The 18,681-nt window shown below is 38.2% G+C and overlaps 1 protein-coding gene across 1 annotated transcript in view; it reads right to left on the reverse strand.

Annotated features, from left to right (window-relative positions):
* AHR (aryl hydrocarbon receptor) overlaps positions 1–17,708 on the reverse strand; it is a 47,266-nt gene extending 29,558 nt beyond the window's left edge. Inside the window, exons 1-2 of the mRNA XM_082633134.1 lie at positions 17,544–17,708; positions 6,158–6,345 (exon numbers count right to left, since the gene is read on the reverse strand). Coding sequence (XP_082489260.1) covers positions 6,158–6,345; positions 17,544–17,608 — 253 coding nt within the window. The 5' untranslated portion in view covers positions 17,609–17,708. The remainder of the gene's footprint in view (positions 1–6,157; positions 6,346–17,543) is intronic.
* Between the last annotated feature and the right edge of the window lie 973 nt (positions 17,709–18,681).

The following is an 18,681-nucleotide window of genomic DNA, read 5'->3' on the forward strand; positions in this document are numbered from 1 at the left end:
CAACTGGGAAGTATTAATACAACAGGAACACGCAGCAAAGAAGAAAAAGACCGTAGGCCTAGGAACAAGATAATGAACACAAAGTGAAGGCAAAGGAGCAAAGAGGATGGCACAAGGATGTAAGGGGCAGTACTGAAAGCACCAAGAAAGGGCACAGTGATACAGGTAGTTCAAAGAAGATTGAATCCTTAAATACTTCTACACGTTTCACTGTATGATCCAGCCAATCAATTAATTAAAAGCCATGTAAAAAATTTCTTACTGCTGATTCCTTAAAACAAACATTCCTTGCATTTGTACATTTAGAAATACAGAAGAATATAATTGATAGAACCAATAATTATAATTGGCTATTAACAGAAAGCTTATTTGGAAATAGCAAAATATTAACGTCAAAAACTAAACCCTAGAGCCATATTTCTAAGTATATAATTTAGAATTTCCACATTGTTTTTCAGATATGTTAATACAATTAAGTTAATAAATAATTATTGAGTGCTCACTCTGGGTCAGGCATTGTCCTAAGTGTTTAAGGTGTAACAGTAAACATATTGATAATATTCTCAAGGACCTTCCATTCTAGTGAGAAAAATAGGCAATAAATGGCATATTTAAGTGCACCCAAAAAAAGCATATTATGAAAATGAAAATTTTATAATCATTGCTTCATCATCTGTAAAATAAAGAGTGTACAAACTGAAAAACAATTCTCTGAGCTTTACTGTCTAGAATACATATAGTTCAAGAGTTTTCAAGGATTAAACGTTCAAAGGTTCCCACTGTTCCTCAGTTGAAACCAAAACTAAGAACTAATGAAACTTCTAATCCTTTTCCCTCCCTTGAAAATGCTCCCTAAATGTTGCATTATAAATACTTAATGTGCACATTTTTAAAGGATTTCACATACAGTATTTGTCACAGTTTCTGAGATACTCGACCTTGAGCTATTAGGGGGCAGAAGCCTTTTTTCCCCTCTTTTTCTTCTTCATGAATTCAGCACAGTGCACACTATTTAGAATACAGCACAATCTCGAATTACAAAATGTATTAAAAATGATTTCAGTTTAATTATGTCAAAGAAACACTTTCTAACTTAACCACAATGACTGAGTCTTGTTCAAGTACTTCAAAGTTATATTTTAGAATGTTTTGATTAATTAGAAATGGATAAAGATTAATGTTGTACTTGAAACTTAAGTGCTGCTTTTCAGACAGTCTTAGAAGTATAGTAGTCATGGCTCCAAAGTTTAAGAAGATCCCATCCAAGCTGGATTATTTAAACTCACAATAAATAGATGTATTTTCTTGGAAAAATATCTATTGTTACAGTAAAACTTGAGTTTCCTCTCTAACAAGATTGTATGATTACTCGTTTATATTGTTCTTTCCGCAGGAATTCACACACCCCCTGTTTGCATCCTGTTATTCACTTAGAGCTTCCCTTCACTTCGCTCTACTCTTTCCCTAATAGTGGGAGAGTGGTTTTAACCGCAGACAAAAATCCTAATCACTGTCCGCCTGCTCCAAGTCTCCTCATTTGCATTTAGTACTTGTTCAGGTCATAAGAATTACTTGCAAATTTTATTCTCTGTGTTTTTTTCAAAATATTGCATTGTCTTCCTAGAGAACTGATGGTCTGGGGAAGACTTTGGGATTTTTCACACATTATTTCCCTCATCTTCCATCAAACTCTGTTCCTGTACTGAACAACCCTACAAAACTGCTTAGAATACACACTACCCTGAAATCACACTTATAGTCTTTCTAAAACTTTGTACATTTGGATTTGTCTTTCTAAAGGCAAAGAAAAAAATTTTTTTAATAATTCAGGACATAATCAAAACCAGGTTAAATCACTGCCTCAGACTTATCTAGAATGCTTATAAAAATACAGATTCCTGGGTTCTACATAAACCTACAAAGAATCAGCATAAAAAGAGCATGTGCTAGAATGTGCATTTTAACAGGCTTTCGAGGTTATGCTGATGCATACTAAAGTATAAAAACCAGTAATTCAAAGTACCTAAAATTAAAGATAATACGACCCAACAATCCCAACAAATCCCAACAAACTGGGCATATACCCTGAGAAAACCGTAATTCAAAGAGTCACGTACCACAATGCTCATTGCAGCACTATTTACAATAGCCAGGACATGGAAGCAACCTAAGTGTCCATCAACAGATGAATGGATAAAGAAGATGTGGCACATATATACAACGGAATATTACTCAGCCATAAAAGAAACGAAATTGAGTTATTTGCAGTGAGGTGGATGGACCTAGAGACTGTCATACAGAGTGAAGTAAGTCAGAAAGAGAAAAACAAATACCGTATGCTAACACATATATATGGAATCCAAAAAAAAAAAGAAAGGTTCTGAAGAACCTAGGGGCAGGACAGGAATAAAGATGCAGTCGTAGAGAATGGACTTGAGGACATGGGGAGGGGGAAGGGTAAGCTGGGACGAAGTGATAGAGTAGCATGGACATATATACACTACCAGATGTAAAATAGACAGCTAGTGGGAAGCAGCTGCATGGTACAGGGAGATCAGCCCGGTGCTTTGTGTCCCCCTAGAGGGGTGGGATAGGGACGGTGGGAGGGAGACACAAGAGGGAAGGGATATGGGGATATATGTATACATATAGCTGATTCACTTTGTTACACAGCAGTAACTAACACAACATTGTAAAGCAATTATACTCCAATAAAGATGTTAAAAAAAAAGATAATTGATGAAGGAATGACACAAATAGGGTAATAAGATCTTACTGTCAAATACATTGAGCCAGAATAAAAAATAAACTTATTAATGAAAAGCCAAGAAAATACTTTTTAACAAATGAGAATTCCACAATGAGCCCCGCTACACTATGACATTCTTTATAAGGTAGATTTGGGAATCACTTTTACTTGAGGTATTGAACAGGATACACATCTAATCATGAAATATATATATATATATATATATATATATATATATATAGAGAGAGAGAGAGAGAGAGAGAGAGAGAGAGAGAGAGAGAGAGAGAGGGAGAGAGAGAGAGAGAGAGGGAGGGAGGGAGACTGCTTTTTACATTAAATATACATATATTAATGTATGTGTATGCATGTGTGTAAGCATATACACATACTCACACACATAGAGACAGCCTAGAAAGCAGTAAGTATGTTAATACTGAAATGGCACACTGGCTATTCTCCAAGCAGCTTCAATTCTACTCCACTGCTTCTAAACAGGGAACAACCCATACATTTTTTTTCTCTTTTTAACATATAACTTGATTTCCCATTATAGAGGAGTAGGAAACAAAAAGGCAAAATGATCATGTCAATACATCTTAACCAAAGTCAAGGAATAGTGCCTCCTTGGCTTCTCGACTATAAACCCTCTAACGACAGAGACCATATCTTACATGTCACGGAACCCTCCATCATAAGGTCAAACAGCACAGCATGTGAATAAATGCTGAAGATCAGGACTGTATTCCAAGAAGCTGGGATTGACCTTGGGGTTACAATCTACAACGGGGGCTCCCAAACTTGCCACACCACCAGAGTTTATGATTCCATTGGTCTAGGGTAGGGCCCAAGATCTGGCATTTCTAACAAATGCCCAGGTGACACTAATGTTGACTGTCTAGGGTCTATACTTTGAGAATCACAGATCTAGGGAAAAGTTCTCAGGATTCTGCTATATATATATGGTTCCCAGAAAAGAGAAGTAACTTAGATATGGTCAGCAAGAACAACAGAGGGAATGTGGAAACCTAGTTCTAGCTCGATCACAAAATAAATATACAGCTGATACATACACACATACACACACACACCACCACTGAACATCACGTGACTCACCTAGAAGATGAAGGGTCTGCTATACATGAAGATTGAAAATTCAAAGGCTTTTTATATAGATCAGAGAAAACATAAGTGCCTACTATGAACACTTAAATATATAATCTTCCCTGAAGTTATTATCCTCAAATCAGTGTATATTACCCAGATCACAATGGTTAAACTATACAATTTTTTTAAACATCTTTATTGGAGTATAATTGCTTTAAAATGGTGTGTTAGTTTCTGCTTTATAACAAACTGAATCAGCTACACATATACATATATCCCCATATCCCCTCCCTCTTGCATCTCCCTCCCACCTTCTCTATCCCACCCCTTTAGGTGGTCACAAAGCACCTAGCTGATCTCCCTGTGCAATGTGGCTGCTTCCCACTAGCTATCTATTGTACATTTGGTAGTGTATATATGACCGTGCCACTCTCTCACTTCATCCCAGCTTACACTTCCCCTCCCTGTGTCCTCAAGTCCATTCTCTACGTCTGCGTCTTTATTCCTGTCCTGCCCCTAGGTTCTTCAGAACCTTTTTTTTTTTTTAGATTCCATATATATGTGTCAGCATACAGTATTTGTTTTTCTCTTTCTGACTTACTCCACTCTGTATGACAGTCTCTAGGTCCATCCACCTCACTACAAATAACTCAATTTCGTTTCTTTGTATAGCTGAGTAATATTCCATTGTATATATGTGCCACATCTTCTTTATCCATTCATCTGTCGATGGACACTTAGGCTGCTTCCATGTCCCGACTATTGTAAATAGAGCTGCAATGAACAGTGTGGTACATGACTCTATTTGAATTATGGTTTTCTCAGGGTAGGAGCAACAAAAAGCCAAGCAACTTCGTAATTGGATTATATTAATCATTTAGTCGAGCAGTTTTTGACCAAGAATCAGAAACCCAAGGAGTACATTTATTGCTTTAGTCTGCACTCCCTAAAGGCATTTATTACTGTACTACAGCTTTGTGGTAGTCCATTATTCTCCTTTTCCTTTTTGGCTCTTCAAAAACTTGAATACTTAAGCTCGTACATGATCTTGTGTTTTGCTATCCTTTTTACTGTAAAATGCAAATATTTTAAGGTATATTTTGACTCTAAATATGATAAAAGAATTTCTCACCTAAAAAAAACTATATAATTTTTAATCTAAAATGAAGAGCATGCAAACAAACCGATAAATAAAAAAGATGCTCAGACTAAACACAGCAAACCATCTAAACATAAACCTAAAGGGAAGTAACTGTTCTGCAATATTCTACACACAAATCGCAAATTCAAGTATCTGTAAATATGTCAAGGGCAGCAGTATCAGCATCATCTGACAGTTTGTAAGAAGAGCAAAATCTCTGGCTACACCAAAACCTACTGAATAAGAACCTTCATCTTATCAGGGTCCCTATGTGATTTATGAGCATGTTAAAGTTTAAGAGCACTGACATGTCACTGAGATTTTACCATTAATTCTTTACTACTATGGGTAAAATGACATGGTATATTTAAAAGACAGAACAGTTCCTAAAATATCTATTTCTGACATATAAAGAGACAAAAAGAGAAATCGAGGAATTATTTTACATGAGAAGACACACTGAAGCATTATTTCAAACAAAAACTTCCATTTAAAATAATTTATGACTATGATATACTGTGCAATTAAAGTGTAACAAATATCACCTAGTTCAAATCCCTAGCTTAAAGCAGAGTAAACTGATGCTAACATGTTAAAGTCAAATAGTTGTCAGTGGCACAACGGAGACTGAAATCCACCTCTACTGACTCCAGTGACAAAATGCTCTTTCCAATGGAAAAAAAAAATTAATTACATTTTCCTGGAGCAAACATATAGTTAATATAAAGCAGTAGAAGTATACATAACTTTGAAAGGATAAATAAAATGATGTATCTGTGAAACATATTGAAGGAAATCCAGCAAAAATATATCATAGTAGTTAATATGTGTTTTATTCTTTCCATTAAAAAAAAGACCTTAAAAAATTGAGTAGAAAGGAGAAGAACCAGAAAGTGTCCTTCTTAATATAGTGTTATGATTTTCAAAGAATGACACCACATATTATTTAAGTGGCAGCATATGTTTGATGAATCAATCTGGAAAACTGATTTTAGAAATATTAAAAATTTGGCTTTGCTACCTAAGTTTTACTATCCAGCAATAAACAGAACTTTTTCACGTAAGGCTCATTTTTGCAGTTTTCAACACAGAAGCAGAAACAGCCGTATTCAACGTAAGTATTTTGTAAGCGACTGTAGAAAAATTAAACCCTTCTGTCTTACCATCAAAGAAGCTCTTGGCTCTGAGATAACTGACACTGAGCCTAAGAACTGAAAGTTTGTCCAGCTTATTAATAACATCTTGTGGAAAAGGCAGCAGGCTGGCCAAACGGTCCAATTCCGTATTAAGTCGGTCTCTATGCCGCTTTGAAGGATTTGACTTGATTCCTTCAGCTGGGACTGGCTTGACACTAAAAAACAAACAAAATTCCATAAAATACATTAAAATCTATAAAGAAAAAATTTTGATCACATTATAACATCTCCTCAACTATTTTTCTAACAAAACAAACATCTAAAATCTACTTCAGGTTTACATAAATCCTTTCAAAATGCTCCCTTCATATCTTAATTAAGAAAAACAAGGGAATGGGTAAACTCCTTCATAATGTTTTATTAAAAACTTATGAACCCATCACAGGAAAATGCTGAGTACCTCTTATATATCTCATACACTTGTGGTACATGATTCCCAATTAACAAATCTATTAGGAGTTTTTCCCCTTCACACACATCTATTGTTAGGGGGAAGAAAGAAATCTGCAGTAAGTTATGTGAAAATTATGCCTCCTTTGCTATCCTCCACAAAAATCATCTTGACATCATTTATGTTGCAAATAAATAGGAGCGACCCTAAATAAAAAGCTGTTCTTCATCATCCTCAGCTTCCTATATTTAACACTTTCCTGTCAGTGACAACTTCTCAAAGCCATTGTGGCATCTCCACAGGGTCCTCCAGCCATCTAATGGGGTCCTCCAATATTAAGGCGAGAAAAAATTTGACTTTAGTTATTGATATTTGTTGATTGTGACAAATATTAGATGTTAACTGTTTACCAGCAATTGCCAGCAAATTTTGCTTTTATGACTGGTCAGTAATCCTTCTTAATTATTAGCCATCATAGTTTGTGTCTCAATTAGAAAATCCAATGAAATCCCAACATTTAGCATGATTTTCATCTGAGAAAAAAGATACTTATGGTTAGGAGTAGAACTTGAGTTCAGAAATGAGAAACTGAACTTCACACAAAAGCCTTAGCCAGGATTTCATAACAGAAATTAATTAAAGTGGATTTACAGATCATCAGACACCTAATGTTGAAATATAAAAAGAGAAGATATTAAAAAACTAAACAGGGGCCTCCCTGGTGGTGCAGTGGTTGAGAGTCTGCCTGCCAATGCAGCGGACACGGGTTCAAGCCCTGGTCTGGGAGGATCCCACATGCCGTGGAGCAACTGGGCCCGTGAGCCACAATTACTGAGCCTGCGCATCTGGAGCCTGTGCTCCGCAACAAGAGAGGCCGCGATAGTGAGAGGCCTGCGCACCGCAATGAAGAGTGGCCCCCGCTTGCCACAACTAGAGAAAGCCCTCACACAGAAACGGAGACCCAACACAGCCATAAATAAATTAATTAATTAATTTTTAAAAAAACTAAGTAATTTTTAGATCATGTCTCTGTACCCCACCATTTGCCAGAAAAATAAAGAATTAGCCGGAGCATTCTTATGATGAAGACTTTTTTCCTCCAGTTTTACTGAGAAGACAAATACATTTTTGATAATTCAAATTAATTACATCTGAAAGAGTGGAAATTGGCTTGAGTATAATGCTGTTAATTTGATTCAATCAAAACATTTCTAGACAACATGTTTTCAATGTTATATGGACATGAAGAAGTAATACTTTATGCCAAAAGATAATAGAAAGTAATATGAAAACTTAACAGGCTTTTTTCAATGTCCCTACCCAGTAATTTCTTCAGAACTTGTCTATTTCTATTTTTTTCTATTACAGTTCATGTTATTTCTACAAAAAATAAGAGTAAGAAACTAGTAAAGTGGCATATATACAAAATAAGTCAGTAGATACTTCCTCTAGACTATGCGTGTAACTACATACTTAACAGAAATTGGTGAGCATATCTCTAGCTATTTTCCCTGGTCACGTGTATACTCAAATTCAAGTCACACCTAATTACTGCATCTCTCCAATTAATCAACTGAATCTCAACTTTTACCTATAATGCATGTCTACCTCACTGAATAACTGTCTACTGACTAATCACCTGTTAAAGCAAATATTTATTTGCACCTACGTCCTGGGTGGTCCAGGAAAACATTCTTCTCCTATACACTCAAAAAGTGTGACGGGAGCTGAGTACAGTGAGCAACTGCTTGAAGAAAGATTTTTATAGAAAAGGTGGTATCTGAGCTACAACTTGAAAGGTGAACAGGATTTCAGGAGGCGGCATAACTGAGGCACGGTGAACTGTGAGAGGGCCTATCTGTGAAGCACAGGGTAAAGAGAGAGACGGGGAAGCTGGTTAGGGCTGCCTTCCTTCAGTAAACAGTGACCACCCAACACGTGCTAAGCACAGAACACTGAGCAGTGAACCAGCTTCAAAGCGCTGCTCAGTTAGATCACTTTACTGTAGAGTCTTCCCTGACCTACTCCCACTGGATTCCTCCCAGGTGACTACTGTACTTTATGTATCTTATGTAAATGCCTCAAGCACCATTCCATTGAGAAATATTCTGTGCAGACAGCATTTCCCGTAATTGAAAATAAAATCTAGTCGTGCACTCTTGGTAGCTTTCCAGTAATGATTATAAAACACTGGGGAGAAGACAGTAACACAAACATGGAAGCAAGACAAGCTGCTCGGACACAGAAAGAAATAACAATAACAGCAGGATAAAGAGGTTTAGAGGTGTTTCTCCATGTGATATTGCTGGCTGCCTTGCACTGGCTTTTTGCAGTAGTCAACCCTGCACTAGATGAGACTATTTCCATACACAATGCAACACTGTCCACAGCTCTAATGTATTATTATGCACATTATGGAATATTTAGCTTGAGATTGAATTTCCTAAGTCAAGTGTTATGCAACCTATATTGCATATATTTGTTTGTTCTCTTATTACAATATCAACTCAATCATTTTGTATCTCCAGTGCTCAGCATAGTACTTGACACAGAGTGGACTCTCAATTAATGGTTGCTGATCAGAAGTGTCCAGAAAGGAAATGATTGGAGCCTGACCACAGGGAGTGATAGTGGGACGATAACAAGTAAGGCCTGGCTTGAGATTCTTAAACACAGCACTCTGTACCTACCACAAAGCTCGGTACATAGCCAGACTCAAGTGTTCACTCAACTAAACTGACGTGCTGACTTCCTAGGTATAGGAACGTGGGTTCGTGCCCCGGTCCGGGAAGATCCCACATGCCGCGGAGTGGCTGGGCCCGTGAGCCATGGCCGCTGAACCTGCGTGTCTGGAGCCTGTGCTCCGCAACAGAAGAGGCCACAATAATGAGAGGCCCACATAATGCAAAAAAAAAAAAAAAAAAAAAAAATGCACCCAGTTATTAAGGAAAGTCAGGCCTGAGAAGTGCCCACTGGACTTGGCATTTCGAATCCACTGTTGTTAAAGCTGAAGTAATAGATTTGAGACACCCTGTCACCGATTTTAGGAGAAATATTCAGAACTATTTTGTGAAAATACTTCATACTTATCCACACCTATTAAAGATGCACCAAGTAATTAAAAATAGAGAGTAGGGGCTTCCCTGGTGGCGCAGTGGTTGAGCGTCCGCCTGCCAATGCCGGACACACGGGTTCGAGCCCTGGTCTGGGAGGATCCCACATGCCACGGAGCAGCTGGCCCTGTGAGCCACAATTACTGAGCCTGCGCATCTGGAGCCTGTGCTCCGCAACAGGAGAGGCCGCGACAGTGAGAGGCCCGCGCACCGCGATGAGGAGTGGCCCCCACTTGCCACAACTAGAGAAAGCCCTCGCACAGAAACAAAGACCCAACACAGCCATAAATAAAAAAAATAAAAATAAAAAAATAATAATAAAAAAAAAGCTGGTGACACGTACGTGTGCCGAGACAGCGTGAATTGGAGGAAAAAAAAAAAAACAAACCTCAATAGGTTACCAGAGTAATTCAAGGTAAACTACAAATAAAGGATAATTGGGACAGCACCCAATTTAAAAAAAATAAAATAAAATAAAAAAATAAAAAATAAAAAATAAAAATAGAGAGTAATTCTACATCAATTACACTTGAGTTATGCTGGTACTTTTACTTTTGTATTGTCTTTAAACTTATGCCAAAACATACTGCCAACCATCTATTTAAATAAAAGGCTACATCTGAAATGTAAATAAGTGTCCCCGCAAGACTGGATTTGGGATATCTGGAATTCAGACATCTCCTGAAATAGAGAGACTGTAGATATCGATCAGGGAAAGGAGCAATTTATTATTTTTTTAAACCTTAACCTCAAAAATCTTGTCCCAACCTGTAACTCAAAATTGTTGTGAAAGCAAGACTTGAGCTGACTACATGCCATGCTTCTGTTTTAGAAGCCCTGCATGCCATAAGTACTGGCAGTAACAAGCCCAATAGCATGTCCGGTGCCAGCTTGCATGCTCTCTTTAATGCCTTTTTAATATCCCAGGCTAAAATGTCTCTTAGGCTCATCACTTGTGCTCAGGGTTTGAAACAAAGTTGAAAAACGTAACAACCCAGTTTAATCATAAATTACTGTAATTGTAAGTGTTTATATTTTCATGACATTTACCATAAAACCTCAAAATGACACGCAAAGACAAAGTTTCAGTAATCCTGAGATTAAGGTGGCATTTTCTAACGAAGATATACCTATCACAGTACTGAGTTTTTTGCTCTATCGGCTTTTTCCTGTGGGTGATTTAATCTACTCTCACTGCTTCAGTCTACTTACCAGTAACTTGTTTATTTCCAGTCCCTGTACCTGAATGTCCTCACATTCATATTTTTCAGAAGTTGGGCACTGCTTCTCTGCATCTATTACGGTATGACTCTCATTCCAACATCTAGGAAATTGAAGTATTTCTCGATAAATCTCTCTACCATACCACGTACACCCCATTAAGCCCAACTCTTAAACCCATGCATTCTTCATTTCCTCCCCATGGCTTCAGTGCATACTTATTTATCTCTGAATATAAATGTTGAATGTTTATCATCATAAATTATATACTTAATGTGATATTGGAGAGGGGATCTGTGACACAAATTAAGTCAAATTTCACTGTTACTCTGAATACAGCTGGATATTTTACTTCCCTATGTGAGGCAAAAACATGTCTACAAAAACTTCTGAGAATTCTGGCTGGCAGTTACTTGTAAGGAGTCTGAATTCTTCAGTCGCTCTCCTGCAGCCGCTCTACAATTGTGATGGGTTCTTCCCTTTCCCTCTTTTGCTATGCTTAAGGGGTGGTGATGAGGTACAAACAGCATATAATCTTTAGCACAAGACTTTAACAATGAAAACTGGAACATGAAATATGCCTTAGAAATCACTGTTACTTCCAAAATCCCGGAAAAAAATCATTAAGAATGTTCCCTTTTTCCTCTTCTTTTTAAAATATACACTTTTTTTCTTTGTATTTCCCTTGGAACCCACATAGAATACATCACTAAAACATGAAAATTTTTAACTGGTGGCCAATTGTTAAATTAGTAAATGTTCTCAAATACCTACTATGTATATGGTACTAGGAAGCTCTGGTTGCTATAAAGACAAATAAAAGGTAGACCTATCTTTACAGAGCTTGTCTTTCTTACTAGGAGGAGATACATTCTATAACAAGCCAAAAACCAAACATAATGTATTGCTCAATAATGTAGATGCCATAAAAGTGATGCTGGAGAGTTCAGGAAGGTAAGAGCTCACGTACAGGTAGAGTAATGGGGGAAGGATTCCTGGAAATATGGCTTCTACATCAGGTCTTAAAGATAGGTAAATCGCTTCCAGTTTCATGATGGCAGAGTACATGGCTTTCTGCAACTACCCTTCTCTCTGGAAGATCATGCCAAACAAAGAAAACAGAGGTAGACACACAAAATGTGTCTTGGATAAACCTAAGACACAGCTAAACCCAGATATAAATAATATGAAGATGAAAATTAGGTAAAAAGTGAAATCAATGACAATGGAGAACAGAAAGGAAAATGTAATCATAGTATATTACTTAACTCAGCAATAAACAATACTTACAGTTAAGGAAACACTGCATGTGAATTTAATCCAAAATTGTGATAAAATTATACGGGGAGGATGAGGAGAGAGTAAGTAGCACTAATAACCATAACCATCACAATAAAACATCAACAGATAATGCCTACTATGCTAAACTTAATATTATACACATTATTGACTTTTTCATGTGCATGTGTTATTTAAAATGAATACTTTTCAAAATAGTATTTCATTAAAAATAAGGTAAAAGAGCAAACTGAAAAACAACTGAGGGCTTCCCTGGTGGCGCAGTGGTTAAGAGTCCGCCTGCCGATGCAGGCTACACGGGTTCGTGCCCCGGTCCGGGAAGATCCCACATGCCGCAGAGCGGTTGGGCCCGTGAGTCATGGCCGCTGAGCCTGCGTGTCCGGAGCCTGTGCTCCGCAACGGGAGAGGCCACAACAGTGAGAGGCCCGCGTACCGCAAAAAAAAAAAAAAAGAAAAGAAAAACAACTGAAAAACATAAGACAAAGAAAATCAGTATATAAAGGACATCTCAAGTAGAAAACTCTGCAAACATACTCACTATTATTCCACACATACAATCCCAACATAGAAGTTCAATTATCTACCCCATTTTTTTTTTTGCTTATGAAGTTGACACTTAATATTTTTAAAGCAAAAATGCAAGGATATAGGCACTCCTACAGACTACCAATAGGAATGGAAATTTTTTGCAGAGTAATTTGACAGCATGTTTCAGAGCATAATATTTGGCTCAACCGTAAAAGTATATCATATCTTTGTACCCAAATTTCCACTTACAGGAATTTTTCCTAAGGAATGAACTAAAAATTTACATAGAAATTCACATATCTCAAGGGTATTCTCTGAAGTACTAGGTGAAATAGTTAAAGATTGGAAATAACCAGAATTTCCGCCTCAAAATAAATGACAGAACTTTAACAGAAGGGAGTACCATGCAGCCACTGAAAACAATGTTTTAAAGGAGGGGAGGTAGCTAGCACATCAATGAAAATAGGAGGAAAAGACTCTAAGAAGAAAGGGCATGAATGCAAGTATGGAGTCAAGCAAGCACAAATCATGTATGGGCAAAGGGAAATAATTTATTTCAGAGCACTATTTGAGAAGAAACAGTGAGCGTTAAGGAAATCCCTAGTATATGGGTGTACCATATGCATCACTGAACTTACCTGGGCAGCACTGCGAAGTTGGAATGAACGTAAGCTTTGGAGCCAAAAGACCTGGAATCTGATATTAAAACTCATCCTTTCGTTTACTACCTAACAATTTTGAATCTGAACCTCAGGTCCCTATCTGGAAAACTGAAATAACAATACCTTTTCATACTACTATTATAAAAATGAAATAAAATGATGTCTGTAAAGCACTGTGCAGGCTTATGTCACAATAAGTACTAACAAACAGTACTTTTTTGTTATATAAAACCAGTATGCAAAAATATCAATTTTAAAAGAAGAATGGAAGTAGAAAGGTACTGTTGTTAACGATTTGCATGGTACTAATTTCTAAGTAAGTGTCTAAATTACATGCACCAATAAGCATGTACTGTGTAAGTTTTTTCACCAGTGGAGTAGCACATTTCATTACCCACAATTGAGAATGCAATCATATACTGCCTCTTACTGTTTCACAGGAGAATTGATTCCTCTGTGATAATGTAAGCTGAAATTATTTAAATATAGAATCTATATTTCTGTTAGAAGTCTTTACAGCTTACAAAATACTATTCTTCTGCTAATTTTAGTTGCGAGAGTGGCAATGTAGGTGTTGACTGCCTGCCTTATTGGTCAATCACTTGCCCAGACCTATACAAGTGAGAAAAGTAGACCTCATCTTTTAGTTTAGAACTAGTACTTTTTCAATTTTAGTTTAGAACTAGCGCTTTTTCAACTAGTGCTCACTGTTTCCTCTTTACACCATTTGTTTTTATAAATGTTACCAATAACTAATCACTTTCACTTACTTATTTCATAGGTCCAATATGTGAGAGCCTTTATAGTCACTATGTATAAACTATCTGAACAAAGCTTATTTGAAAGAAAAACAACAGTGGAGAAACAACTATGTAACTAAAAATACCTATATTTTTATTTTAGAAGCTATTTAGGAAATTTTATCATAGTATGTTTATATCAAACATTTTCAGTAAAATATAATTTTATTCAACTAAGTAGGTATTGTGTAAGTGAGGTTCATTAGGTTTCAATAGAATGAAGAGCAATTTAGCAAACATAGCAAGGAAGACACTGCTTTTATACTAATGTTATTAGTGTGTTAACAAAGTAAAAAGGGTCAACTAAGGCTGAGAAGTTATTTCTAACTCTGACACTTCATGATGGCTGGCTTGATCACCACCACTGCTGATATCATTTTTAAGTGTAGATTTCATTTACTCAACACCTATTATTTGCCAATATTCAGCACTAATTTTCTAAAAATATCGTAAACTGAAGTACCACTAAAACTTTTTATGTATTAATAGAACTTAAAAACTACAAAAATACATCCAAAGTTATTATCATTAGGGGAAAACAAACCCAGACTCTATTTGATTCAATAGTGTGCTTTTCACCTATGTTCATGCAGCAAAGTAATTAAAGAAATGTACAAAAAGGCTTTCATCTCCAAAGAAAATAAAACAAGAAGAGGATTTAAGTAAAAACAAATTGTTTTTTTCTTTCTTTCTTTCTTTCTTTCTTTTTTTTTTTTGAGCAGGGTTATTTTAAGGAACATGTAAGGAAACAGTAGAACCTATTCCTAAGGGTATCTTTGAAAATTTCTTTAGGAACATGGATCAGATGCAAGGTTGCTTCATATCCTTTAATCTTCTAGCTTTCATTACTCCGAAAAGAAAAGAAACATTTACTGAGTGTCTACTATATACTTTAGTGGGATTAAATTTAACACGTTTAAAATATATTTTGTACTAAGATAATTTGCAACGTTGGACTTTGCCACTAGGGGGCGTTTATCCCGTTTAATAAATTCCATTGAAGATTGGAAGAGCTTCAGGTTAAAATTATGTCACCCACTTGATTCCAAAATTTTATGGAATTGTATATTTAAATGGCCATCTTATTAACAGTCCTATAATTATGCTACAACATATTTTCTCTTTAAGTAAGATACAATGGCTGACTTAAGGGGTCAAAGTTAAATAGATCTCAATAACATTTTCAGCTCAAACAAGATGAATTTTTCTGACAATGTGCCAACATATTATAGAGCCTATTAGCCACAAACTAGTAATTTAACTAAAAAAACACATTAAACTTAATATTGGGTTTATGGCCCCATTCTTAAAATGGACTTTGATTAACTGCATTTTAAGTTACCCATTTTTTCATTCTGGTAAAAACAATTTATAAACAATTTCATGTGATTCTGTAAATGCCAGCACTAGGCTTTTCTTATGGAGCAGTGACATTTTAAGGCATTTATATGATTAAAAGCAACGCATGATGCTCAATAAAGATCTGATAAACATTTATACTAACTAAATAAAATAAGGGTGAATGTGGAAACGCTTTAGTTGTATTGTACTAAAGATGATTAAATACAAATATACTAACATCTTAGAAAGTATATTAAAATGCTAAGATAAAGTAATAAAAGGTACATCTTACATAAATAAAAGAAAATGTACAGTACTATGTTTAAAGGAAAAATCTTTAATAAAACATTAACGAGAAGCCAAAAATGTTAAACTTTATGATGAATAAAAATTAAAGCATTCTATTAAAGTCATCTAGGTCTTTCTGTAACACACTGACTGAAATGCAGTAACTTAAAAATCCATCAGGGACACCTTCAGGTTTTTTGACCATATACATAAAACCTATGATAACTCTATTATATATAATGCCAAGTATACTTAGTGTATTAATAAATACATAGAAGTGTTTGTGACGCCTCTCAATTTTAAATAACCACTAAGGACAAAGTCAAATTAGACAAATACATTTTTATATAAGAAACCACTCTATAAAACGCAAGTATTATAAACCAATGTCAACAGAACTGCCAAGACAAAAACTGCTGACTCGGCAGTATTCCTAATGTCGGCCACACTGCAGGATAAGTCTTCCAAATTTTAATCAGTCTATTTATAGATGAATATCCTCTGTTAATGCCAAGTCTAGATCTGAAGACCTATAATCACTGAAATTCTAAAAAGAAATTAAAACTCCAGAATAATTTAACTTTTAAACTGGTCTTAAAATATTAATCTTAAACTGTTATTTTTCTGGTTTGGATTAGTGACCTAAATTAAGTTTTAAGCCAAATGCGCACTTCTGATTTGTTCTGAGTAACTGTTTAATGTGTTCTGAACATTGCTTATGAAAGTTTGAAAAATGTGAAGTAAAATAACTCAGGGATAATAATTAGGAATAAACACATGAATACTGCCAATTCACAAAAGTAAATCTGTCTCAAGCACGGATTTTTCTTTCTTCTGAAAAAAAAAAAAGTATTTGCCATCTCACACAAATACCCCACCAAAACAAACAAACAAAAAATCTAAGTTTGTAATCTATCAGAACTGACTAAACTTGGAAATAGAGGGAGAAGGGAATTAGAGAAAGATGCTAAGAATGAAAACGTCTGTTTCAATAATTCCAGCTCCAAATCATTTACAGACCCTAAAACCACCTCCAAAGTGATAAGAAAGCTCCCCCAAAAGGTGACTGAAAATACAAATCCGTTACTGTATTCTGGCTACTACACTCACTCAAAACTGCTACCATCTCTATACATTGTACCGAAGCGTTCACGCTGAGCGCTACAAAATTACTGCCAAATAAGAGTGCAACGGAAAGCCAGTTGCACCGGACTAAAAAATACCTTCAGAAGCACTCATTCCCTTTCCTGCAGACAGCACGTGTTTAGCTCTTAAAAGCATCTCCCCGCATCAGGAGTGAGAATGGTGACCGTCCTCTAACCTAACCGAGGAGGATATTAAATGTGAAAGGGGATTTCAAGACGGGCTTAGTTTAACTAATCCACCAGCCCCACAGGGCAGACCAGAGCTGTCAACAAATTAGGACCACAGCACAGTGAACAGTGCTACAAATGGGGGGGGGGGGTGCGAGGGTGCGCGTGCCCTGGAGACTGGGGAACGGGGGGCACAATTTTTTAAATGCAATCTTTAAACACGGAAAAGCCCAAGGCCTGGGTTTCTCGACCGGCCTCCAAATCGCGATTCCACGGACTGCGTGGGGAAGGGACCTAATCCCCAGGCCGCGGGGATGTGGGCGCGGGTGGAGCGGCCTCCCGCACCTGCGCGCCTGAGCGCCCACCCCCGCGCAGAAGACGCGCACCAGACACTCACGTTTTCTGCACCGGCTTCCGCCGCTTGCGACTGGCGTAGGTGATGTTGGCGCTGCTGCTGTTCATGGTGCCCGGCTGGCGGCGGCTCCTCCCCGGGAGCGGGCGCGGACAGCCCGGTTCCCGGGACCCGGCGGCGACCGGGACGACGGCGGCGGCGGCCGGCGCCGGGTTCCACGCAGCCGCGCCCGCTCCACCTGCACCCTCCCCGGGCGGTGGCGAAGACGCCGCACCCCAAGAGCCTTGGCTCCCGCAGCCCCGAGTCCAAGTGCGCCGCCCGGGCCTGGCGCCGGCGGTCGAGGGGCGGAGACCGGTGAGCCGGGCGACGCAGGTGCCGTCTATACCAGCGGAGGCGGCGCAGCGCTGCCCGCAGGTGAGGCGGCCCGAATGGAGGAGGAGCCTGGGCCGCCTGTTTGGAATCCCAGCCTGGGTCGCGCGCTCTGGCGCCGCGCCCCGTGACCGTCGCCGCGGCCCCTTGGGTAAGGGAGGCGACGCCAAGCTGCTCCCGGGGCTTCCCCGATCCCGGGTACTTCCCGCCTTTGGAGCTCGGACTCCGGCCGCCGCTTTCGGTGCCACCAGCTTCCGCTCGACTACGCGTCTGCCCCTGGTCTGAGCCGGTGGTCCCAGTGACGCTCTCGGAACCTAGCGTCGAGGGGACTCGACAGGCGCTGCCTCCCGCCGCCGCTTGCACCGGCTGAATGGCAGAAGCACCCCCGACTCCTCTCTGGCCCCGCCCCGCCCCGTGGCCCCTCCTCTCTAAGCCCCGCCCCATTCTACTTGACTCCGCCCTTCCTTACAGTTCCCTTGAGGGCCCCACCCTCTCGGCACGTGATGACGCAAGGCGTAATGACCCCCTCCCCCACCCCCGGTATCCATGTTCTTTAGGTCAAGGGAAGGAATCTGTGGGCACATTTCCAGCCCAGAAAGATGTGAGACAACAAATTATGTGTAGCCAAACGCTTTGTAATTAGACAGTCTCAAGGATAGAAATGCCAAATAGTGAGCTTAAATTCACCTATGTAAGAGACAGTGAAGCAGCTAACTTTGGGCTAAGAATTACAGTGAGCTGGCAGATAACCAGTGGAACTATAAATTTTCCTAGAGAAGAAATCTGCAGGAGGCCACATCTGAGTTGAACTTGA

Source organism: Mesoplodon mirus (genome assembly GCF_964341445.2).
Source record: "Mesoplodon mirus genome assembly, chromosome: 9".
Taxonomy (NCBI): Eukaryota; Metazoa; Chordata; class Mammalia; order Artiodactyla; family Ziphiidae; genus Mesoplodon; species Mesoplodon mirus.